We start from the raw sequence: 25,766 nt of genomic DNA, 5'->3' as shown, positions 1-25,766 counted from the left end.
TTCACAATGTACTGGAAATGTAAACCGCAGTACATATATTTAAAAGCAACAGGAGAAGGTTTTCAATGCAGCTGAACAGCACGTTGCTTTCAGAGCCACCATTTATGAGAGCTAAAAGCACTAATCATCTCCTGTTGCCACAATGATGTGAAATATGTTTGTGGACACAGCAGGAGAAGAGGTGGGGAATCAGAAAACATCTTTAACAACTTGCCTCATCTAATGAGATTATCAGAGGCACTTACACAACAGTGACATGGAGATACACGCAGATAACCCTGTGATAACTCATTATTCTCTAGATTTTCGCACCGCCTGACAGTCAAGGCTCTATGACAGAGCTTTATATGTTTTACTTTATTTCTTTTTTTTTTTTTTTTAACACAGCTATCAGGCCATTCTGAGCACTGTATCTGTGTGCAGTGAAGAGCGTGGTGAAAACCGCCTGAAACATTGGGGCACAAAGGGAGCCAGGACGAGAAAGACACAGAGATAGCATTCTCTGCTTTTCAGGGGCTGCAGCAAGCCTGACACATGCATGAGTGCAAATGGGAAAATTAACCATGCAGGAGCTCTCTATCTCTTGGCATGCCAGGGAGACTGCAAGGAGAGAGAAGGGACGAAATCAATTCAGGATGTATGCATGGACAGATCACGTCCACAGAATGCTGAAAACAACTCAGTTTGTAATATTAAAATGGGATGTTTATGTAGCATCTCAAATAGTCAGAGTGCTTTTTCTTCTACATCTTTTCTATCTTGAAGACCATTTTACTAACAATAAATGATTGTTACATAAAATGCATTTTTTGAAAAATGCCAAATAGAAAAAAAGCCAAGCACCCTATGATTGTTTCATCCATTAAACCCTTTTCCACATGCTCTTCTGGCTTCTGACAAGTACAGCGAAGTGCTTAAAAGCTGCCCCAACCTTCATTTAAGAGTCAAGGGAAATGTTATTTAGCCTGTACTAACTGAGTATGTACACGTGTATTTATGCTTATGCTTCCCTCTGCGAACTCCATAACCTAATCACATGGGGACGCTCAGATAAGTAGCAGCATTATCTGGCTGAGAACGCCAGATTCAATTTGCCCTATTGAACGATGCAATGCAGAAGCGCCCAAAAGTTTTAGACAATCGAAAAAGGAGCATTTGAAAATTTCAACCTACTCTGCTTTGCTGCAAATGACAACAGAACGTGCTCTAATCTGAAATGTCCCGCTTTTTAGTAAGCCTCACCCGTGCCTGTGCCAGGCAAATGAATTTCTGAGAAGTAGTCCTCAGATAAGGTATGATTCAGGTGTTGTGCACATGCCCAGGATTAACAGCCAGACTTGTGAGTTCAAGAAGGAGTGCTTGCTCTGTTGAGCTGTGCGTACAACCAGAGGGGGGTCGGTGTGTGTGATGATGGAGCCTGGAGTGTGTGGTATTGAGCGGCGGATGTCACTGCATGATTAGTAGGAGATATCACACTTGCTTGGCTCAGATGCTCATCGATCCTCAAACCTGGGTGCAGCCTATCAATGGGGTCATTTTTATCTTCTCTCCGACTCACACCTCCTTTTTTCCTCAAGCGATTTACCCATTCCCTTCTCCCTCCTTCACTAATACCTTCATCCCTTCCTCTCTTCTCTTCCTCTTCTGTTCTACTTTTCCATTCCCTCACTCTTCCAACCACCCACCCTCATGGATCAAACTCTTTATCTGGTCTAAGCCACAGCCTGCAGGCAAGCAGGCAGTCTCTACTGAGGGTAGAGCAGAAGACCCAACAGCTTCAAACAGCATTATATAGGGTTGGCATGAAGCATGTCTCACACTGATAGATGAAAACACTGGCCCCTTAGACACTGCCTCTTTATGGGTGAGATAAAATACAAGCAGGGGCAGTCCCTATGTTTCTAACCCCACACTCCTCAGCTTAAGCATTGCTACCATTGTCTCCCTGAGTGAAAGAGGCTAAAAAATATAAAAAGTTTTTTGGGGGGTTTTTTCCAACAACTTGGGCAAAGGTGGACGTTTTTGTTCAGATCAAAAAATGTGCACCTTTGCCCAGATTTTATTGAGGACGACAGATTTTTGGCAGCTAGACTGCTGGTTATAAAACCTTTCCAGAGTAAATCTGTTTTAGAGTAAACACATGACAGTACCAATAATATCAGAATAAAATAGCACATGACTTTTATCTAAGCAAAAATCTAAACAAACAGGTATTACTCAGTGAATGCTCAGGAACATTTGGGCCTCTGGTGCGTTTGACCTTACAATGCCTTGCAAAATTATTCATACCCATTTCCCATGTTTTCTAACAGATCAAGGCCCCGAACCATCTTTCAAGTCAAACCCACCAGTTGAGAAAGCCTAAACTCAATCATTGAATTGTAGCTCTGACTGAGTCTTTTAGGGTTGTTGTCATGGTCAAAGGTGAATCTCCACCACATATACAATTTTTTTAGCAGGGTTGGTATGTATTTGATCCATCTACTCTGACCAACCTGTCTGTATCCTGATAAAAAAATAACCCCACAGCTTGATGATACATGTAGCATTTCGTATGTTGGCCAGTTAGCTTAAGATTGGTGTCATCTAAACACTCCATCGTGTTTCTCAGATTTACTATGCCCTTTACATGCATTGAGTCAGTGTCTATCCTCTGTAAGGGCCAGATTTGTGAACTGCGCTGCAAATATTTGTCTTTTTGACAGATTATTCCTCCTGAGCCAGGATTTCTGCCACTCCTGCAACATTATCAGATTATCATGGGCCTATTTTGGTTGCTTCTCTGATTAATGCCTGTATGTGTAGATACATCTGGGTAAGTTTGTAGTTGCATAATATTTTTGTTTTCCAGTGGATAGATTAAACAGAAATGTTCAACTTTTAGGTATTGTCTTATACCTAAAAGTACTTTAAACATAGTTTTATCTCTGATTTGTATTCACTATGTTCCTTGGCCCTTATGATGCTCTTGTTCACTAGAATAGCTGTGTTTACATTACAAGACTAAATTAAACCTGGCTGCCTTCTGACGACAATTGGTTGCATAGATTATTTTACTTTCACTTCACAATAAAACAATACGTTGGGCTGGACTATTCCCGACAGTCTTCATAAAATACATACATTGAAGTTTGTGATTCTGACCTGAGAAAAGCAGAAAGTTCAGAGGATATGACTATGTGGGTACTGCCACTGTTTCTCCTTACATCTTAGGAGATTGAGGAGCATTTACAATGACACTCACAAAGAAGTGTGCAGCTTCTCCATGATTTCATCAGCATCACTTTGAAGTTGACAAGCTCAGTGTTTGGTGGAAATTTTAATGGAAGCGAAAAACAATGTAGGTGTTGTTACAGACTGCCAGACCAGTGTGAAATTACCCGCAGCCTAATGCATGATCAGACCAGAGGCACTTGTGTTTAAGTGGATTCAGCCTGTAGGCGGTAGCCATGGAGACAGCAGTTTTAACCCTGTGCTATGAGATTTCAAAAGGGGGGCAAGAATATACAGTAAGGAACATTTCATAATTATTTATTTCCTAATATGGATGGCCTCATATTTTTCACACAAGGGTTAAAGAAGCTGGAACATCTCTCAAATGGCAGTAGAAACTGTGACAGTTTGCACTGTAAGGATATGAGAGCTAAGGAGGAAAGTTGCTCAGAAAGAACTTGAGTAAAATATGGTAACATTTATTGAGTGTGCTCAACTGAGCACTAGCCCAGTTTGAGAGAAATGTTTTCCACAGAGGAGCTCTGTGTACTGCGTAGTCCACAGGTCTGCGGAGATTTGCTTGCAGCAAAGAGATGGTGGTGGTAAGATGGCTCAGAGGATTCAAGCTCCGCTGAACGCAGGCTTATGTCTAATAATCAGCAGGGAGGGACTCAGTGTGGCCCCCCTTTGGAAAGGAGTCAGTGAGGATTTGATAGACACCACAAAAAGCAGAGCTGAGGAAAAGATTATCAGAAAGGAGGAAAAAGCAAAGTACAAATGTAGGCGTATGACATTAAAAAGCTGAAAAATACATGTTCTTGTTGCGGTGTTATTTCTCTTTTTTTTATGTCTTTTAAGTTACAAATGCATGGTGTGTTTTGTTTCATCAAGAAATGTCCATTGGCAATAAAACACAGCTGGGTAATGAAGTATGGACTTCCTCAGTAGGATTTCATAAAATAATGCCTTTTAAAAAGCTTGATTTGCTTAGTGTGTATTTTAGTTGATGAGATCACAGACAGCCCAAGACATTTTATGGTGGCATTATGAAAAACAGTAGGCTCTGTGTGCTGATACTTACAGTACATCCTAAACTTAACTCTTGTGGTTTAGAAAAATCCAACAAGACAGAGATTGAAAGTTCAGAAGCAAAAAAAAAACACAGTAATTTTGTTGTTTTCTATTGAACCTTCTTGTCACTTGTTGAAGAGTGTGCTACTTCTAGTTAAATTTTAAACTTATCACTGATATTATCCATTAATTTTTATATCCTCTTAATCTTTACCAGGTTGCAGAGGGGCTGGTTCCAATTTCCAGTGGTCAATGGGCATGAAGCGGGGTACACCTTGAATAGGTCGGCAGTCCATCTCAGGGCAACACAGAGACACATGAGACAATCAGTCATACACACACATATTCACCTAAGGTCAACTTAGAGAGAGCAGGGTTTGTTTTTAGATTGTGGTAGGAAGCCAGAGTACCCTAAAAGAGAAGACAATGCTAAATAAATACAGAAAGACAATTGAAATGATCACTGAAAATGGTTGAAAGGAAAATTAGTCTATTCCAGATCCCTACCTAGACCTATGTGGTTCATAATTACCAACCCATACAGTGGGTATGGGTTTTCATTTCACTCACCTAAATGGAAACCAATAAAGTTTAAGGAACTGTAGCTATGTTTCCATCCAATTGTTTAGCAAATTTTAAGTGAACTTTTGAAATGTTGCACAAAATAAAAAGTAGGAAAATGTGAAGTAGGCATGTTTTCATCTACTGGTTTGGAGTGAATCAACGAGACTATGGAGAGGGTAATTTCATCTGAGGTTGACATTGCACATTATTTTAATAAACAAGTTGTATAAGTTACAAACCAGCATGGACAGGTAAACAAAATGGATAAGATAAGATAAGATAGTTCTCCCCTTCGTGCTGGAGGTTTGAACTTAGAAATTTTCAGAGCCTTCGACCACCACTAGTTGATGGAAGAGTTTCACCATTACCATCCCAGCCCCGGGTGCCTCTTGCCGGTCACCCTAGGGTAGCAGTTCTTGGAGACTTGGACTAAATTAAGGCACTGACCCACCAGTGGATGGGAAAGTTTGCTATGTCATAACTTATACGGCAAACATTTCCCCTTTGGCACAATAACTAATTTTAAGAAAATCAAAAAATTACCTCAAGGGAGTGTAAAAATGTTGCTGTTTCCATCACAATTTCTAATACAATACTTCAAAATATGCATAAAAAAGTTGATGGAAACATGGTTAATGTGATTAAAACTGAAGAGGGAGAAAAACAAGAAAATTGAAAATGGAAATATGTCAAAGAGCTCTAAATGTTTTTTTTCTACCTGTTGATTTCACCAGAGGCATCTGTGTGTGTTGATTTCTTCTCTATTCAATAAAAATGAACAACAGAATAGCCAAATAAAGACGGAAAAAAGAGTGACATGTTAAACAAACTAAATTTGTATTTTCAGACAAGTCTGTCTTATGCCTATAATCTCTATCAAAATTGTAACTTTTTTCTACCACTGTACATAATTTTTCTCTGTTATGTGTTAAAATACATATGGAGCCCTCTGGGGACATGGGGAATTTATTTATTTATTTGACTTACCTCACCAAAGGTAAAGCGAGGTAAGGCATATGAGGGGCCGTTTAGGACAAAATTTACGTTTTGTCTCTCACACACTACCAAAAAGTCTCGCATACTCCAAAAAAGTAGCCACGCACACTCCAAAAAATTACGTTTTGTCTCTCACACACTACCAAAAACTCTCGCATACTCCAAAAAAGTAGCCACGCACACTCCAAAAAATTACGTTTTGTCTCTCACACACTACCAAAAACTCTCGCATACTCCAAAAAAGTCTGTCCACTGGGTGCCAGATTGTAGCACTGCGGGCAGTCGTTGAATCGTTTAATGCGCCTGTCAAAGTGCTGGTTGCCTCCGGAGAAGATAGAATGGTGTTTAAAATGGCAGCTGCCTGACCAATTCTCTCTCGTTTCGAATTAGAGTTAGCCATGTTCGGTATAGCAAACTCTTTCTTCTTCGGCACTAGTTGGCGCCGGTTAATAATTCCTGTAATACTGGCACCCAGTGGACAGATTGTACTACAGCAATTTTGCTATTTTTAATCAATCAATCAGATTCATTTATTTCTATAGCACATTTAATCTACAAGAAAGTTAAACGTTCTATATATATTTAAAAGCACAAATATACTAAGTAATAGAACATACAGTGAGTCAACAATCGAAACTTATAGTTTAGGATCTACGCATGCGCAGTTTGATCCAAAAATTATGCCCCGCCTCTTCCGTGACAACTCTCACACATTCAAAAAGAGTCTGGCTCTCACACATTCATAAAGATTCTCGCTCTCACACATTCAAAAAGAGTCTCGCTCTCACACATACATAAAGAGTGTCGCTCTCACACATTCAAAAAGAGTCTCGCTCTCACACATTCATAAAGAGTGTCGCTCTCACACATTCATAAAAAGTCTCGCTCTCACACATACATAAAACGAGTTTTAGTACTGTGTGTGTGTTCAACTTTAGTCTTGTGTATGTGAGAGATAAACGTCTGTGTGTGTGCGAGCTGTTAGCAGTGTATGTGAGCGAGAAAGTTAACGTTTGTGTGTATGTGCGCGAGCTGGTAGTAGTGTATGTGAGCGAGAAAGTTAACGTTTGTGAATGTGCGAGCTGTTAGTACAGTGTATGTGAGCGAGCTGATAGTAGTGTATGTGAGCGAGAAAGTTAACGTTTGTGTGTGTGTGTGTGTGTGACATTTTAGTAGTGTGTGTATACGCAATTTGAGTATTTTTTGAATGTGCGTGAGTAATTTTTGAGTGTGCGTGGCTATTTTTTTGAGTATGCGTGAGTTTTTGGTAGTGTGTGAGAGACAAAATGTAATTTTTTTGAGTATGCGAGAGTTTTTGGTAGTGTGTGAGAGACAAAACGTAATTTTTTTGAGTATGCGAGGCTATTTTTTTGGAGTATGCGTGAGTTTTTGGTAGTGTGTGAGGGACAAAACGTAATTTTTTGGAGTGTGCGAGGCTATTTTTTTGGAGTATGCGAGAGTTTTTGGTAGTGTGTGAGGGACAAAACGGAATTTTTTGGAGTGTGCGAGGCTATTTTTTTGGAGTATGCGAGAGTTTTTGGTAGTGTGTGAGAGACAAAACGTAATTTTTTGGAGTGTGCGTGGCTACTTTTTTGGAGTATGCGAGAGTTTTTGGTAGTGTGTGAGAGACAAAACGTAATTTTTTGGAGTGTGCGTGGCTACTTTTTTGGAGTATGCGAGACTTTTTGGTAGTGTGTGAGAGACAAAACGTAAATTTTGTCCTAAACGGCCCCTCATAAAGGCATTGTTCCCTCGCAAAAGGTTTTGTGTTCTCTTGCAATAATGTACTGATCAGTTCATGCGGCATAATTGAATACCGAAATCCTTTCTTGCGGTGGCCATTGTACTTCCTGCTATAATATTAGGCTTTTGTGAGGTTTTTCCAAGCATGTTATTATCTCGTTGTGAAATATCTGAAGTTTATATCTTTTTCTTTAGAATAGAAATGCACCGCAAACCTATGATATACACAGAAACTTTCCATAAGTAGGAAATCAAGAAAAAGTACATCCAAACTATTTGGACTATTTCTGAGTTATTGTCGTGGGGTAATAAGTCATCTGACAGTTTTGATTATGTCTCGTTTGTGTTGGTAGTCTGATTTATCTAAAGGGTCGTTTTCATGTGCAGTTCCATCTCAACCTTAAACAAACGGACATAAACAGGCAGTGAATAAATCGATTTTCAATCAGGTTTTTGCAACAAAGAGTTAAGAATAAACACGGAGGCTCTTTAAATGTGTATTTGTTTGCAATTTTAAATTGACATTTGAGACTGTATACAAAATAGACCAGCAAATACTGCAGTAAGCATATTGCGAAGGAACGCAAAAGTTTTGCTAGGTAACGCAAAAGAAAATTTTTCCCCATGTCCTCTGGAGGGCTCCGTAAATACAATCACTTACCCAATCCAACATTTCAAGTTGATTTAACCAGTGTCACAATTATGTAATTGTATTATTCTTCATAACAAGTTGTTTTACAGGTTGCATTTTAGAGTCAGATATATCACCAAGACAAAATAATAAAGCACACAGCTTAATGCATCACCAGCTGTCACAGATTAAACTGGACAATCATTTATAATGCAAACAGGCAGCATCCCTGTCCATTAGCACAGATTGAACCTTTTGCACAGTGGTTGCCACATCCTGTTATTCCCTCTCCTTTGATGCAACGTTGCCAGCTCATTAGTATCACCACTTAGTCCATATTGTTGTTGTCAGAACAAGATCTAATCACATTTTTGAACCTCTGGATGAACGTCTGCGTGACTCTTTAACTAGTGCAGTGGTCATCCCACGAGAAGGTCAAGCTACTCTTTTTATTTTTCCTCCTCAGCTTTCATCTGTGAATTGCCTCCTCCAATCCAAGCCTCGAAATGTCCATTTAACAGGTGTCCAGCACGGGGGCAGAACGGTCGAGGTCAGCAAACCGCAGCACAGAGGCGGCTGCAGGGCAACCACAGCAGCATTTAAGCCGAAGCCCCAATGAGTGATTACCTCAGAGCTGTAGTCATAATTCAGCGTGACCTCAATCTGCCTGCGACACTGCGGTTTGATGGATCTGCTCACAGTTTCAGTGTCAGGCACTCGCATGTCAAACACAGGCAGATAGCGATAAGGCTATCTGTTGCTTTTACCCAAAAAAAAAAGAAAATGAATGTGACACGCATGCTGATTGTTTTTGCTTCCTGCCTTATCGGCTTAATTCATTTGGATATTGAGTGAGAAATCATTTACTACCTCGGTGTCAGAGAGAGACAAAACAACGTCACAAATAGTTAACCCTCATCATGGTGACGCCTACCGTCCGTCAGCCGACGCCTCATCTCCGCGCGGCTCATCAATCAAAGTCGGAGCACGTGCACGTGTGCGCGCTCACCTCCCTGTGTGGATAATTAGTGGATTCCCTCAGTGGGTGATAAAGCCTGCGCTCTCCCCCCACTCTTTCCCTGACCTTCCCCAGTGAGCTTCCTATCACCGTGGGGCTCATCACACACAGTTCTAATACATATTTATCGGTCCACTGACAGCTCATGTGTGCTGGATTTATATGTTTCTTGACAAACAATAGTAAAAGCCCAGCCACTCTCCTGGCCTTTCATCAGCCAGAACGGAAATAAATCTAGCGGTGTCACCCTGGCTGCAGCTTCCTCCTTCAACCGACCATCTGGTGGTTTTGGGTGTAGGTAGCTGTGGGATGGGCCAAGTTGCAGGGAAGCATCTCTCTTCAAGTTACAGCAAAACAGATTTGATATTTGTTTGTCTGTCAAATCGCCTTGGCAATCGCAGGAACAGGAACTTCTCAGCGGGAAGCGGTTTTCCTACAGCAACTTCTGATCAAAGACGGTCTAGTAGTAGTTGTGCCATCGCTCGCAGACATTTGGATTCAGGACTGGCTTCCCGAATCTATGACTGCCTCTGTTTGCCCCCCCTCAGCCCTTGCAATATGAGTTGAAACGCAAAGAGAGGCAATACCAGTAAAGAGCCCTGGGAGGAGAGAGGGAGGGGAAAGGGGAAGGCATGGGAGGGATGGCAGGATTAAAACCCCCAGCTCCCCCCTGCTCTGCCTCTGAGCGTCCATCTTTCATCTTAGGTCTGCCCCTCTAATGCTTTCAAGTGGGTGAAACCCCCGACATCTGTTTCCGCTCTCTGGGACGTGGTACAGGGCCGCCATCCTGCTGAGATGCACAACCACGGGACAGCTTGAAGGGCACTTTGGGGCAGGACACAGAAGGCTAATGGTCTCATCCGTAAAGAAAGAAACACATGATGCAGAAATCTAATAATCCTTCACTTTGGGGATCGGTAAAACAAAAAATTATGTTTACTCATGGATCTGTAGTCATATTGTATAAAGTCATATTCTAACCTAAAAATATTTCTTGAAAAACACTCACTGTGCACAGTTTGCTAACTCAGACACAATAATCCTTCTTACTATTTGTAAGCAAATATCTGTAAATAGATATGTAAATAAACACTTCGTCTTCACCTAGATGAAATAAGCCCCCCACCGCCTCTGATTAGGTCTACCGAAGTGATGTATTGGGCACTTAAATCAGCTGTTTACCTCCTAAACACAAAGATCTCAACATACCCACCCACACTGAGGGTGAAATATCACAAACAGAGAAAACTCACGGCATATTTGAATGCTAATTGTTCGCCACCTAATCAAATATTTTAATTTGTTTTACGAATGGAGTGTTTTTTCATGACTTGTTTAATTCTGTCTGAAGTCATTAAAATCATGCTCAATAGTCCAATTAAGCACATCAAGAAGAAAGATACGAGTGGATTTTAAGTTGCCAGATATATGAATACATCCCATCTGAACACTAAAACGCACATTTTCAAGATTATATACAAAACTCCTAATGTGTTTCTTTGCATTCGTGATACAGTTCACTGATGTTCTCCAGCAAACCTCTAAGGCCTTCACAGAACAGCTGCATTTAAACTGAGATTAAATCACACACAGATCAACTCTATTAGGAGTTTTCTAAAGGCTGCTGGTTGCACTGGGATTTAATTGGGGGCATTAGATAAAGAATTGTTAAAAGAATTGAAAACTCTGTTTCATTTTTCCCCCATTTAACAATTATTTTTGACGTTGTTTGTCGCATAAAACTCAGTTGAAATACTTTGAACTTTGTGATTGTAATCCAACAAAATGCAAAGTAATGTGAGCACTTGTGCAAGGCACTGTAATTTTCCACGAGAGGACTGTATTGAACTGTAGATTTAAGAGCCATGATTTTTCTCAAACAACCTCTACAAAACCCACCCACTCAGGAGCACAAAACCAACATGTAGAGTCACATAATAAAAGTTCTTTGTAGTTCAACATGTATCTATTTCTGCTACATACAACCAATAGAACGTAGCTTTCTGTTCAGTTTGGTTTTTCATTGTGTGCCAGCAGTCTGTATAACCAGATGAAAAGGTGCAGTTCAGTTCTTACTGCAAGTGTAGTGAGTAGGAGTCAGTTTATTTATAGAAATACACCCACCAGGTTCTGCAGAATGTAAAATCTTGCAGGTTAAAAACGTAAAATAAAAAAGTGATGTAAAGTGTATCCAGTGCAGAGCCACTGTAGGGATGTGCCTGAGCGGGATTGGGTGTGTGTGTGTGTGTGTTATGACCTCAAAATGCAGACTCTGTCTTCAGTTACAGTGAGGTTCATCCAGTTTATGCGACCCTGAAAAATGCATTGTCATTGCAAGAAAAACCCCAAACCATCATTAGAGAGCAAACAGTCCCCAAGTAGATTGTTTATACAACTGGGCTCTCCCTGTAGCTTAGGACATAACAATGGTATTTAAATCTTCATTTGTGCTATGTATATGGACAAAAAAGGTCAATAGGACCTATAAAACAAGTTTGCAAACATATTAAGATTATGAATAATGTGACAACATGTGTTCTTTAACAATGATATTGATAATAAAAAAGCAATCATGCATAACAAACTTAAATTATGTTGTTCTTGTTGAAAAAAGAATGTTCTGTTTTTTTCTAATCTGGCATATGTGTTGAATCAGTAAATGTCCATTGCATTTGATTAAGTTGCACTTCTTGCTAGCAGACAACTTTTTCACTCCCCATTTATCATTATCCAAAAATACTAAATTAAGTCTCCGATGTCATGCTGTAGAATTAGGGTTAGCCCACATCCTATTTTTAAATATGTTTAAAAATACGATGTAGACTGATGTCTTATCTTTAATCTCTTTAACCTTGGAACAAATTATACTACAGTTTTATGGTTTAAAATTTTGGTTTTATTTTTTGTGTTTTAAATCTTGTTTTTAGATTCAACCACATAGGGTTTAGTAGGTTTGAGTGCGGGGTGTAGTTCACATATTAAGTTCTGCCTGTTGGACACTCTGTAAACCTCAATAAAGTACAAGTAATATACACTGACAATAAAGGAAAAATATGGGACTCACTCCTTATTTGGTCAGTAATTTTGAATCCAGTGCAAAATGTAAAAAAGATTTTAAGTATTATTTGCATCAAAACAGTGAAGCACATGTTACTAACCTTCATTTGACTTTTACTGTAGAAACAACAAATAGGCTGTTAGTTTACATGTTTACAGACCAAAAAAGTGAGAGTTTTCAGTTAAGATGCATTGGTCAGAGCTGATGAAGGTAAAAATAGCAAGCATCAAAATTCATGAAATAGATTTCTCGCTCTCTGCAGCTGTTTGTTTTAACAGATTTTTATACTGACAATACGGAAAGCCCTTTATTCTAAAGTTTAACATTTTCTGTAATAAACCCTTACACTGTTGATGAATCAGAAAATTACAAGTGTGTTCCTGTTTTTAAAAGTTTGACTTACAAAGCCCAAAATTACATCACTAAAGACACTTTTAAGGTAATGTTATTAGGCTAAAAAAAAAAAAAAAACAGGTTGCACTGCAGGGTTTTTAATGAACATAAATAAACAAGTTGATAGCATTGCCATTTTTGCATGCTGAGAGATACAGGATGACAACGTTATCATATTAACACCCCACCATATTCACTAATTGAAGCTACTGCTGAGTCCCAATCTGCAATTGCCAATCAGAACATGAAAAGTTTTGAACAACAGCCTAAATCTTATTGACTGTACTCTGTACATAAGCAGTGTGGGTGCTCCAGAATTGCTTTAAAACTGGGAATTTACACAGTGCATTGTTGATTTTTCCAACATTGGTGTCTGCATAGGATGGCAGACCAGAGGGGAGCACACAAGGCAAAAAGAAAAAAAAAACCTTCCTGTCAGTCGCATATTGAATATAGTATATGTTGCTTATTTGCATGTAAACATTGAGTATGCTAAGGCAATATTGTGGCTCTGGCAAGTGTGCAAGATTAGGGAGCTGTTTTCTTGGTGCTTTTATTTTTTTTAAATATAGACTGCATAGGATACTAGCTCAGAATTCCGCATATTTAGACAGATCAGACCTTTCTTACATTATTCTGCGCATAACAGAGATCCATTAAAACACAATTTTAGACTTATAACTCATATTCTTTTTCTGAAAACACATAAAGAACAATTTCAACATGTACTGATATATAGACTGGTCAAACATGAACTGAATCATTCCACAGTGATAAATGCATCCATTAGCACTAGCAGCGTTTGCTAGCATTTCTAAAAGAGCATGCAACATTGAAAGGAGGAAGAGAGTAGGACAGACAGATTGCTGTATCTTCCTTCTGTCTGTGAGACCAGGCCATCTGCACATTTATTATTACAACAATGATTCCATTATTGCTCTGTGTGGCAACAAGGACTTGCTCTGTCTGGCCTTTGTTATTCTTATCTGCTGTGAGGCTGACAGCCTGCTTTTGATCATGGCAGCAACAAAATTAACAACTCTCATGTAATGCAGTGCATAACTGAATCATCATCCTTAATAATGACACATTAAACATCCTCCTATCTCTTCTGTCTGTGTCCTTGTCCAGGTCTGTTTCACAGAGCTATCATTCAGAGTGGGTCAGCACTCTCCAGCTGGGCAGTGAACTACCAGCCGGTCAAGTACACGCGTCTCCTGGCAGAGAAGGTGGGCTGCAACGTCCTCGACACATCAGATATGGTGGACTGTCTACGAAAGAAGAGTTCCAGGGAACTGGTGGAGCAGGACATCCAACCTGCTAGGTACCACGTGGCCTTTGGACCTGTCATTGATGGGGATGTTATTCCAGATGACCCTGAGATTCTAATGGAGCAGGGCGAGTTTCTCAACTATGACATCATGCTGGGGGTGAATCAGGGCGAAGGCCTGCGGTTTGTGGAGAACGTGGTGGATTCAGAGGACGGTGTGTCTGGAAACGACTTTGACTTCTCTGTGTCGGATTTTGTGGACAGCTTGTACGGATACCCAGATGGAAAGGACACACTGAGGGAGACCATTAAGTTCATGTACACGGACTGGGCAGACAGAGACAATCCGGAGACTAGGCGAAAAACACTGGTGGCTCTGTTCACCGACCACCAATGGGTGGAGCCGTCAGTGGTGACTGCTGATCTCCACGCTCGCTATGGCTCACCCACCTACTTCTACGCCTTCTACCACCACTGCCAGAGTCTTATGAAGCCTGCGTGGTCAGATGCGGCCCACGGGGATGAAGTGCCGTATGTCTTTGGAATTCCTATGATTGGTCCCACCGATCTTTTTCCCTGTAACTTCTCCAAGAATGATGTCATGCTCAGTGCTGTCGTGATGACCTACTGGACCAACTTTGCCAAAACTGGGTAAGTTTTTTTTTGTCACTATATTTACAACCAATGATCTGATTACTGACTTTGCTTTTTGCATATTGGCTTCCGGGTCATTCCCCATAAAGCCAGGTAGTATAGAAAGTGATTGGATAGATGTATAGAATTATACCAATTAGCATTTGACATTAGTGTCTAGCTTGCATAACATAGCACAGCTATCCAAGCTAGAAGTTGCTGATGATGTTCTATGAATCTGTGGTGGCTAGCGCCATAATGTTTGCTGTTGTCACCTGGGGTAGCAGCCTGAGGGTTAACAAGATCAACAAGATCATTAGGAAGGCCAGTCTTGTTGTAGGAGAGAAACTTGACCCTTTGGACATGGTGTTGCAGAGAACAGGGTTGTCCAAATTCATAAAAATTTGTAACTTTTCTTAAAAAGTTAAAAATTGCTAACCAATTATAGGAGCTCTTTCAGCAACAGATGCAGACTGCCATGATTCAAAACGTTCTATTTTACATTAACAGATAAATTCTTGTGACAGTGATACATTGTTGAAAAATATCTATCTTTTAGAAAAAAGTAGATTAAAAAGTTTGTAAGACGATAAATAGAATGTCAACGTCATTCTGACTCACGTTTAATGAACATACCATAACATCTGCTAAACAGCTGCAGTGTAGTAACAAAGAATTGTGCTTCACAGCAAACCACTTTTGTTTGACTATAACAGGCACAGATTGTACTGTAAGTGTTTCACAACATTATGGAAAAGATTTCTACTGAAGCTCCCAGAAGGAAAACATACACCTTGAAGTCTTGTGGGAGGTGATATATTGCAATAAGACTGCAGACAACACAGCAGTGAGACAAGTCAGCTGCTATAAGAGGATTTGAATAACATTAGCGAATTAAGGAATGCCATATACTTTAAAGTACAGATTTTTAAAAGCAAACGGTAGTTATTTTTTATGGTTTTCCAGAACATTGGTTTCAAAGCCACATATATTTAAGAAATTAACAGTCTTCCTTCAGGAGTTGCTGGTAGGCATATGCAAAAGAATGGCAATACTTAATTCAATATGACTACTACTTGGTGTGTAACACAAACACTGTGAACATATCTGAGAACTGTTGAGAAATGCCAAGCCAAAGCTTTGTTCAGTCCGTTTCATTTTTGAACTGAGATTCTGTTAAATGGTTATAATGTATCAGTTGAAGTATAAAACTCTACAAACATCTTCAGTTAATATATATATTAAGGCTGGTTTGCCCTAGAAGCTGAAGCTCATGGGTAATTGAACAGAGTTCAAGCACAAAGAGGACTTGTATCATTTTAAAACACCAGTCTCAAAAATGCCACAGCACTTAAAGAAAATGCTATTTTATGTAAACCATAAACCAAACCGGTAAACCATGGACAGGTTTGCCTGGGTGGTTATTTATATTTACACAGGAAATAGAGGTAGAAGGCTGTGCGCTACCAATGATCTTCCTGTCTTGGACTCTTACTGATATAAAAACGGTTAAGTATTTTCCTTCAGAGTAACTGCCTAAAAGAAAAGTTAGGCCGTGTAAAAAAACATCAATAAAACAGAAGCTAAATAAACTTCTACAATAGTTTTAGTATGCTGCTTTACTTCCTTACATTTCAGTAGAAGTTTCACATGGGAAGAACATCCTACATAGCACCTACCATTTACGCCCCATAAATTTTCTTCTATGCCTCCACTCTGTTTCTATGCTGATAGAACTGACAGAACCTGACTAGTGGGTTTCATTCTGAGTAGTTTACCTTTAATGTTCATTGCGTTTTTATATCCTCATTTGTACGTGGCGTTGGATAAAAGAGCCTACCACATGCAAAAGCATAAACATAAACAAACATTAGTGGTGCATCGCCTCCTGACTTAATTACTTGTGTAAATAATTTTTGATTTCTTTAATAGGTTACCATCTAATGCAAACGTGATGTCGGTTTATAGGTTCATAAAAAAGCATTTTCCACAACAATGTTTTTGAGACTGTTTCTGGAGATATGCAGAATGAATATGTGTCAATTATCTGGTTGAGGTCACAATATTACTTCCTATAACCTAACAGAAGTGTACTTTTAGATGATGTTTTTTTTTGTCTCTACTCTTTTTGCTCTTGTTTTCCTTAATTAGCTACATTTTCTAAGCTGCTTGTGGATTGTTTAGTTCTGCACATCGATGTTTTTGCATGTCAATGGGTCTTATGCAATATTCATTACAAGAATTTGCCCAAACCCAAAGACCCGTACAACAAGTCTTTCGTTCAAATGGATTTACCATTGCACTCATATTTATCAGTAAGCCTAATTTTGTTATTCTAAATTTAATTAGCTCTGACTGTTGTGATATTTTATACGTACTTATTTTTTAGATATCTAAGTATATGTATAAACAGCATTCATGGAACATTCTATGTGGATCAGATCTGATGAAAATCGCTGTCATTTCTAGTTTGATAGCAGTTTGATAATTGACAAATAATGTTAATAATAGATAATGCAAACAAAAGCAAAGTAGAACAAATATTTTCCCTAGAAGCAACATTAGCATCTTATTTTAAGATTTTAATGGGAGTAATCAGAGCCCTTTAGCTCATAATGCAGCTCTTATTTTTCCATGTAATTATAATGAAGCTATTCCGTACCTGTAAGTCATGCTGTTCTTGCTCAGTGTGGGTTTAATTGAAAAATATGTATATACTAATGAAATACACCCAGGGAGATGGAAAATTGATTCTGGATAAAATCAGCATCTTTAATTGTTCAGTAATTGTTGTATTTTGGAAGAAAACTGATAAATATGATCTAGTTTGGGAATCTCAAACATAACTTTGGCCTGTTTGTTTTTGTTTGTTTGTTTATTAGCTGATTGAAAAGCTATTGCAACTTTTATGCATTTTCTTGTCATGTAGAGAAAGGATACAGAATAGACAATGGCTAACAATTGTGCACAATTAAACCTCTTTTAGGGCTTTAATTGCTGTTTTATGAGATATAGGAACCATCTCCTAAACATCTGTTGACAACATGAAATAAAAAAAAGAGTAGACTGTTACTGGAGGTCAATACCTGAGTTGTTTGTTTGCCTGTTGCTTGCAGCTCATTGAAATATTTTAATTGGCAGCAATAACAGTTATGATGTTAAACAACATTATTTTACAATACCTGTTTATTTTAGGTATCCAGATTATGATGCTTTTCAACCAAAGCATCATAAATAAATTATAAGGACTAACAATCACTAAGGGCCCCATGTTGGGAGGTTATGTTAACAACAAAAGCTCAAACTGGCCAATAACTAACAGAGAAATGATTTTCTCATTAGACTGGACAGGGATTGGGTGACTTTCTTCAAACAGTACTAACAATTTGCCACAGATTGCTGCATTCTGGCAGCTGCTCCTAGAAATTAGTAAAACCAGTGATGACACAATTACAAACTTCTAAAGCTATTAATAGAAAGTAACAGATAGAAATCCCATCTCAGCTATGCTACAAAATTGTCATTGCTGAAGAAAAGAGGCAGCTGGGGAAACGCAGCTCTAAATAGATAGAATGGCACAGAAAAGGATTTTTTTTTAACAGAGAGAGGGAGGGAGGGGAGGGTCGTTCAGAGGTGATTTTACCCAGACGTCCTGGGTCTCAGTCTGAAGACATGAGACATATTGAAGCTGAAGAAGATTAAAAGTTCCTGCTGAGTCTGTGTTTTGCTGTACGTGCTTGGCTGAGTGCTTTGGTTGAGTTTGCCTGAATAGTCAGTGGCCTTCTGTACACCTCGGTTTATATTGTATGTGTGTGTGACTGGATATATATGTGTGTGTTTGGAATAGGTTTTTGTCTTTGCTCTAGTGTGCTGTAGCCCCAAAAAACACAAAGACCTATCATGAAGGAATATCAAAGCTCTGTGCTGTATTGATCCCTTCAGCCTTAGTCGATCGCCCATGCCTTGGGTGACTCACTCCCCACCATGCCTAATTTCACCCCCACCCATCACAGAGCTGAGCCATTTCATCTGACTACTAGTAATCATTTCTAACAACTTAAATTTAATTTGACAATCCCTGTTACCAGATAGGTATTGATCCCATCCTGAATGGGATGCTGACTGAAATCTTGTTCTGTGTTTTATCTGTCTCTATATCGTCTGCTGTCCAATTAGAGGGCATTTACATTCAGTCTTCTTGCAGCAAGAAGCTGGAGCTGCAAAGACTTGTATCGATATGGACCGATACAGGCTGCTTTTTCTTCTGAAGGGAGGACTAAGGTCCATCAAATCAAAAACTGCCTGGCAGTCATCATTTCACATCGTATATCTTCATAGATACAAATTTAATGCATAATTTATGTTCTTTTGAAACAGTTTTTTTTTTTTAGTTGTAAGTAACTTTTTGATTAATCTAAATAATAAAAGTTTTAAGCTTCAAGCTTGCTGACTCAGAGGCCTTCGATTAAAGAAAGCTGAACTGCTCATTCCAGGTCCGAGGTCAAAGGTCAAGTACCATGGTGTCTTGTTTACAAGTGATGCTAGGGTGGAGGAGGAGATGGATAAGTTGATTGGAGCCTTGTATGTATTGATGCGTGCACTGCCTGCATTTGTTGTGCTGCAGGAAGAACCAAGCAATAAAACTAAGCTATTGGTTTACCACTCCATTGAACCTCAACCTATGGTCATAAGATACTGATGATAAATTGCTGCCTGGGCCACATTGAGGATGATGTTCAGTCCTGGGCTGAATCCAGTTTTGTTGCCCTACCCAAGTTCAGAGTGAGTCAGCCACTTGATTGAGAAACTCTGGGTCTCATCTTTGCTTTTACGAGATGTGCAGATAATGTGGTTCTGTGGGTGTTTTTAAGCCATAACCATCAGCTTGCGTTGGAGCGGTTAACAGCCGAGTGCAAAGTAGTAAGAATGAGAGAAAACTCCTCTAAAACTGATGCCATGACTCTCATCTAGTGGAATGTCAATCGAGTCACCTGCAGCAATGTCAACGTGCCAGAGTTTCGCCTTACTTCTTCATCTACATTTTGACCCTCACCTACGCTCTTGAGATTTGGATCATTCCCAAAAGAATGAGGCAGCTGAAATGAGTTATCTCCAGCTCAGACTTTGATGCAGGATATGGAGTTATTAAACTAGAGCTGCTATTCCCTGTCATTGAAAGGAGTCAGATTAGGTGATTTTGGTTAAATTGGGTCAGGTTGTCTCCTTGGCGCCTGTCTTTGGAGGTTTTTCAGGTCATGGGGCCATGAGAATGTCTCTAAGGGGGATGTTCGGATTTATTTCCTGAAGCAGTTATCTCAGCAACCAATCCCCAATTAGCAGGAGACAGTGCAGGGCTATAGTGAGGTTACTGCCCATCCAGCTAATGTTGTCATTCGGTTAAAACTGCGTCTATCAGAAAAAATTAATCCAGATTTTAGACATTTCAAACACCCACTATTCTTCAATGAGTCCTATCATTACTGTTTTTTTAACTACAAACCTAATTTCATTTGTATGGATTTCCTTGGAACAAAGCAAGACAAACTCACCTTTTTTAGACCCAGCCCAAGCATGCTACGGCACGGACATAACCCACGATGTGTCATCTTGGCATCATTCCAGACAGAAAGAAAAAATGCAAACCACAATTAGGCACTCAGATGGTAAAGAGTCTAGAATTTGCATTAAAAACCCTCTGCTTTAAAATTCCCACATCTCATGGAGTGGGATCTACCTTCGACTCTTACAGTGGGGCGTGAAACTTTTTCCTAACATTTTGAAGTTTATTCCCCTCATTTAGACCACACTGAGGGATATAGATCTCTGCTCCAACACCACCCAATCCAATTTGGCTCTGGAGGACATATTTTTAATTAAGACCCAGCTGAATTCCCCTTGGCTTCTTCGCCTGGCCCAGCAACCATCTTGCCTATATCTGTAAAGTATCTCTTTCTGCCCTTCCAGATGTTTGCAGTGAACTGACCCAGATTGTACTTCCTGTCCCTGCCTCTAAATCAGCTGTAGGAACATGTGCAACACGATGTTGAGACATTTGGGCTGCATGTCAACAGAGTGTATCATAGCAGCGAATCTCCCGCCCCCCAAAGCTCTTCCTGTCCCTGGCTTTCATGTGTCATTTTTACAGGGCAAATCCCTTCCCCGTGCCTTTCTCCCCCCTCTGTGTCAGTGAAGCATAAAAGCACACAAAGAGTGCGCACTGTCAAATCTTCTTAGTGAGGCCACGTAAACGTTTAAACTGTTAGACTGTCCTTTCCTGAGGGTTAGGTGGATTTATTCGGCTTCAAGTTGCTTGTCCTGACCGGAGTATTTTTTGTTTTAGTACAGAAGCACACAGCTGGGCTTACTTTATTGATAGGGAAACTTTTCCTGAGGAATGTGTCTTTTTTTTTTTTCTTCTGTTTTTTGCTTTTCAAACATAAGTGCAAGCAAATTACTGCAAAAAACACCATCTGAACTCTTTGGAAAGAAACCACTGATGAAAAAGCCAGCAGACATCAATCATTAGATATCATTAGTGTTGTAAATGTGTTGGTCTATGTTCTTTTTTTTTTTTTTTTTACATTGGTCTACTGGTGCTCATTTTCTCTGCTTTCCATGTGAGCTGTGCCACATACTGTGCAGAGGGCTTCGCTAGGTAGTTAAAGAGCAGAGCGCTGTCATGTTTTCAGTTTTCTTCTTCGTCTCCTTTTCTGCTCCACCGTCCCTCTCTCTCTCATTATCCCACACAAAAGAAATCTGGTCATGTATTACATTCACAACATGGAATAAAATATGCAGTATTGATTGGTTTAGTGACAATGACTGCCAACTAAACAAAAGTACTAACAGTATGTATGAACAGCCTACACTATGATTTACAATGCCGCAAGTTCATTTCTCCTTTGTTTTCATCCCACTTATCAATCAAATATACTTTTTTTTAGGATTAGCAATGTTTGCACATCAGCTGCAACTCATATCTAAGCTCACTCACAAGCAGTCACAGGTATTTTGTCTTTGCCCTAAATATTCTGATTCATTGCTTCCTCCTTCTCTATCTTCCTCTGGATTATTCCTCAGTCTCTCTCTCCAGTTGTGGTGGTTTAGCTCCATTCATCTTCCCATCAACTCTGACCAGCTTGTTTCTGCTTAGGAAAAGCATTCCCACAGCATGACGACAACACTGCCATGCTTCATCATGGCTATGGCGTGTCAGTTAGTTATGAAGGCCAGATGGGTTCACTTTTGTATCATATGATGAGGATACCTTCTTTCACCGTTTGAAATTGTATGACTTTCTTTAATGCTACTTTTCCATAATGTCCTGATTTATTTTCTTCCATTTGTCAATGGAGCACATTTTCCTGTAGGATTTGCAGCAACTTTACTCTTTCAAGAGGCTGATCAGCAATCAGAGCAATCAGGAACAACATCTTAAATAAAACTCTGTTCCTTCTTTCCGATAAAATACATAAAATAAAAAGCAAATATTTCCTAAATACTTAAATTACTTAAATTTATCCGACAGCACTGCAGAAATTTTTTAATGAACTGATCTCCTGAAGCTTTTATTTGCAAACTGAAATAAGAGAATGACGAAGTTCATTGAAGCTTACAACATTTTGTTTTCTTCTAGTTTCTTGAGCTAAATACTAAAAAATATTGCTTTGAAAATACTTAAGCAGCCTTAAATTTAGCCTCAGGTGTGACACAACCATCACAAATCTGGATGGGCATAAATTAATGGAAGAAATGAGCATTCTTCCATGCTCCTGATTTGATCCTCAAATCATTTTGCTCCTGATAAGATCCTGATAATTTGCTCCTGATAAGATCCTCAAAATATTGGAGTTACAGTAGGCTATAGACAAAGCCCCTCTGAAGTCCTGTAAACTGTCCAGTCTGCTCATGTGTTTTTGTTGCAGCTGAACCAGTGCTGAAAGGACACACTTACAGGGTCAGGTGCTAAATAGTAGGAGGTGTTTGCTACTTCAGTGGGCGAAAAGGATGCTCACTCATCTCAGTGCAGCACCAGAACTGAGAGAGACTTACCTCTGCGAAATTCCATGTCAGGATCACATAATAGTCCCACCTCCTGACTCCTCTTTTATTGGCCATTTGATCATTTCTGTGTTGATTCCGATAGGGTCGCACATTCACTAATCATCAGAAAAATAGTCTCTGTTGTAGCAGACGTTGTACTTGCGTGTGCCATGGTTAGTGGCACACGCAAGTGTAGAATATGTAAACAAACTTTGTGTGACATCTTCTGTCGCTTGAAACAATGGGTTTTAATTAGCATTATAGGGCATTATCGCCACCTACTGTAAGGAGTGGGATATTTTTTTGCAGTCAAAGACCCTTGACCCACTTTAGTGTCCAGACACGCTAGTTGAGAAAGACTGCTCTGTCATCTGCTTCTCCTGACTAACTTCTGTTCAAGGATAGCTGCAGGCTTTTTGCACTTAGTCCTAAAGTTCAGATGTTCTATTACTCATCATAACCTCCTTCATTCATTCTCCTTCTTTCTCTGGATTATCCGTCATTCTTCTTAGTCATTAGTGTTCTCAGGCATTATGCCTCCAAACCGTTTTATTGTAGGTCTGGCTGGTTAGTGTTGATGTCCTCCTGTAAAAAGAAACTTTGCTCCTGTTTCAAGTGTTTTGGAGTCAGCATTTTCTTAAATTAAGTTCCTCAAATTCCCTGCTGAAGAGTAGCATCCCCACAGTACGCCTCTGCTACCACCATATTTCACAGTGGCATTATGTAGCACTTATTATTAAGCCCAGAAAGGTAAATTTTGATCTCAATTGACCAGAGAAACTTATGCAAATTTTCTGTACCCTCTACATACCCAGTACCAAATTTGAATGTGACTTCTCATGGCTTTATTTTAAAAAAATGTCTTTAAAAACTGTCTTTCTATTGAGCACACTCTCCTTGTAGGATAAGCAATGCTCAAACATCAGTTGCATCTCCTGTCTGACCTCATTCACAGAAGGCTACAGGCGTTTTTCTTTGCTCCAAAAGTTATGTCACTTGTCACTGACCTCCTTCCTTCCTTCCCTCCTTTCACCGGATTATGCCCCATTCTTTTCAGTCATTCTTTGTGGCCAACTTGTATCAACAGCATGTGAAGGCATTGCATTGAGAATAGCACAGCCCCCAGCAGCCACCTACCTACTCCATTAAATACGCACTCACTTGATGGGAGATTTGTAGCCAATATCCTGATTTGCATTACAGAAGGTAAGGAAGTGGTGTGGCTTGTTAAGGCACCGGCATGCTATTGATCGAAGTCCACACTGTGTGCTGAATGTAATAAGAGAAGGTTGGCAGGGATGGGAGACAAACAGGAAGCAGATCTTAGTGCATTAATTTGGATAAATATAGTTTTTGAAAAACAGTAGATTAAAAAGAGACAAATTGTGCAAGTAGGGGTGCTTTCTTTGTCTGTACACAGCTGATCAAACAAATCGATAGAGTCCACAATAAAAGAGTGGTGTCCTCTAACACTTCCACATAAGCCAAAGTCACAGCACCTCACCCTGCATCACTTACCCTGCTGAACTGAAGGCTGCCATTAAATATGAACCACGCATCACTCAGCCCTCTGCCGCGGTGTGCAGCCGCATGAAGGGGAAAAGAGCACAGCCCGATGATTCACCTGCTAGGTACTGAAGCCGTTCCCTGACGCTGCGCTCAGACAAGGTCTACAAGCAGGATCGGGTCAGTTGCTCTTCTCTGAAATGCACACAGAATGCAGGAATAAAAAGGCGCTTCACAACCGCGTGGTGGAATGTAAATTAAAATTAGCCTCTTCCTTTGTCTTACCTGGGAAGTAGAAAAACAACTTCAGGGGCTAAATTTGTCACACAAGAGTAACAACAATAACAACAACACTAAATGTTTGCATAATTTCCCTCTTATCAAAATCAGTGCTACCGAGTTAATGTGTATGTCTTGTTTTATATAAAGAAGCTATACCCCGCTCTGGATTCGCAGACCTTGAGTGCAGGGAAAATAGATTCTCGTCTTTAGCCTTAGGGCACCTAAACGTGTCTTTTCAGATTTGGTGATGGCTAGGTCTATGATCATTGAAGCGCTTCAAATTACATCAGGATGAAAAGGGGAAGGAGGTACATGGGAAATGAAAAAGAAAGAAAATGATATTCATTCTTCCCCTTATCTACCTTTTACATCAGTGCTTGCAGATAGGGCTTAGAATAGGTAACGAGCTCAAGTCCCATCTGCCACGTCCTCTGTAGGTAAAGCCAAGAGTCGTGTCTGTCATCCATGAGGTGCGGTGTCTTATAGAAAAGCGGTTTAATCCTTACACTACAAAATGTTTTGTTTTTGTTTTTTTTCATATCAGCTTGGAGAGCTGTGATTCTTCATCAACTGGTGTGTAAAACTGAAACCTGATGTCCTGAGTTCAAGTTCTGAACTTTTGAAGAGGTCAATATATCATTGTGTAGCGAGACCACAGTGCAAACACAACGGCAGGTGCACACATTCAAAAACAGCCCGTCAATCACAAATGCAAACACATGGTGGGACTTACACAGACATGGCAGGCCAAGGTTGGACAGGGGTCAGCAGGTCAGTGATGTTTAAAGGGAAAGCGGAATTTGAGGTTTACAGCACCATCGCCATATGAACACATAACAGGAAGTCTTAGAGGCTATTAAATCACTTGCTTTTATGGGTGTGTTAATCCCTGTCCTCTGCCAGAGAGTCCAGCTGAGCATCCAGATTAGGCGGGAGGTCTAACCAGAAGCATGCTGTCAGCTAATGCCAGGAAGCTCTCAAAGCCCAACAGGACTGCAGACATCACTTCATGTCGCAGTCAAAGCAACTGTTTGCTCCGGAGCTTAACATCATGTGCAGTGACGTTTTTTTAAGAGTTTTATCTCATGTTTACTGTTGTGTTTGGAAGCTAAGAGATGTGACGATAGCATGGTCCTGGTGAAGTGATTCATGCTCATGAGATGAATGAACCTAACCCAGTGTGATTCAGGATGTTTTTACCATTTTGAGATATTTTAAAATCACTTTTTATGCCTGTGGCTCAAAATAAGTGCCTAGATGTGTAATTATCTTTTCTTATTAAATCTAGGGATTTAGGCTTTTGACAAAACGGTTAGTATTTAAAACTTTTTTTTTGTATTTATTA

General features: G+C 39.7%; 1 protein-coding gene across 3 annotated transcripts in view; it reads left to right on the top strand.

The window, feature by feature from the left end:
• nlgn3a (neuroligin 3a) overlaps positions 1 to 25,766 on the top strand; it is a 181,656-nt gene that overhangs the window by 148,805 nt on the left and 7,085 nt on the right. For all 3 annotated transcript variants that reach the window (XM_032554859.1, XM_032554858.1, XM_032554860.1), the window contains one exon: positions 13,819 to 14,608. In XM_032554859.1, the coding sequence (XP_032410750.1) occupies positions 13,819 to 14,608 (790 nt within the window). The remainder of the gene's footprint in view (positions 1 to 13,818; positions 14,609 to 25,766) is intronic.

The sequence above is a fragment of the Xiphophorus hellerii genome, chromosome 23, assembly GCF_003331165.1.
Source record: "Xiphophorus hellerii strain 12219 chromosome 23, Xiphophorus_hellerii-4.1, whole genome shotgun sequence".
NCBI classification, from domain to species: Eukaryota; Metazoa; Chordata; class Actinopteri; order Cyprinodontiformes; family Poeciliidae; genus Xiphophorus; species Xiphophorus hellerii.
The sequence above is the reverse complement of the archived record's forward strand: the minus strand, read 5'-3'. Positions and strand labels throughout refer to the sequence as shown.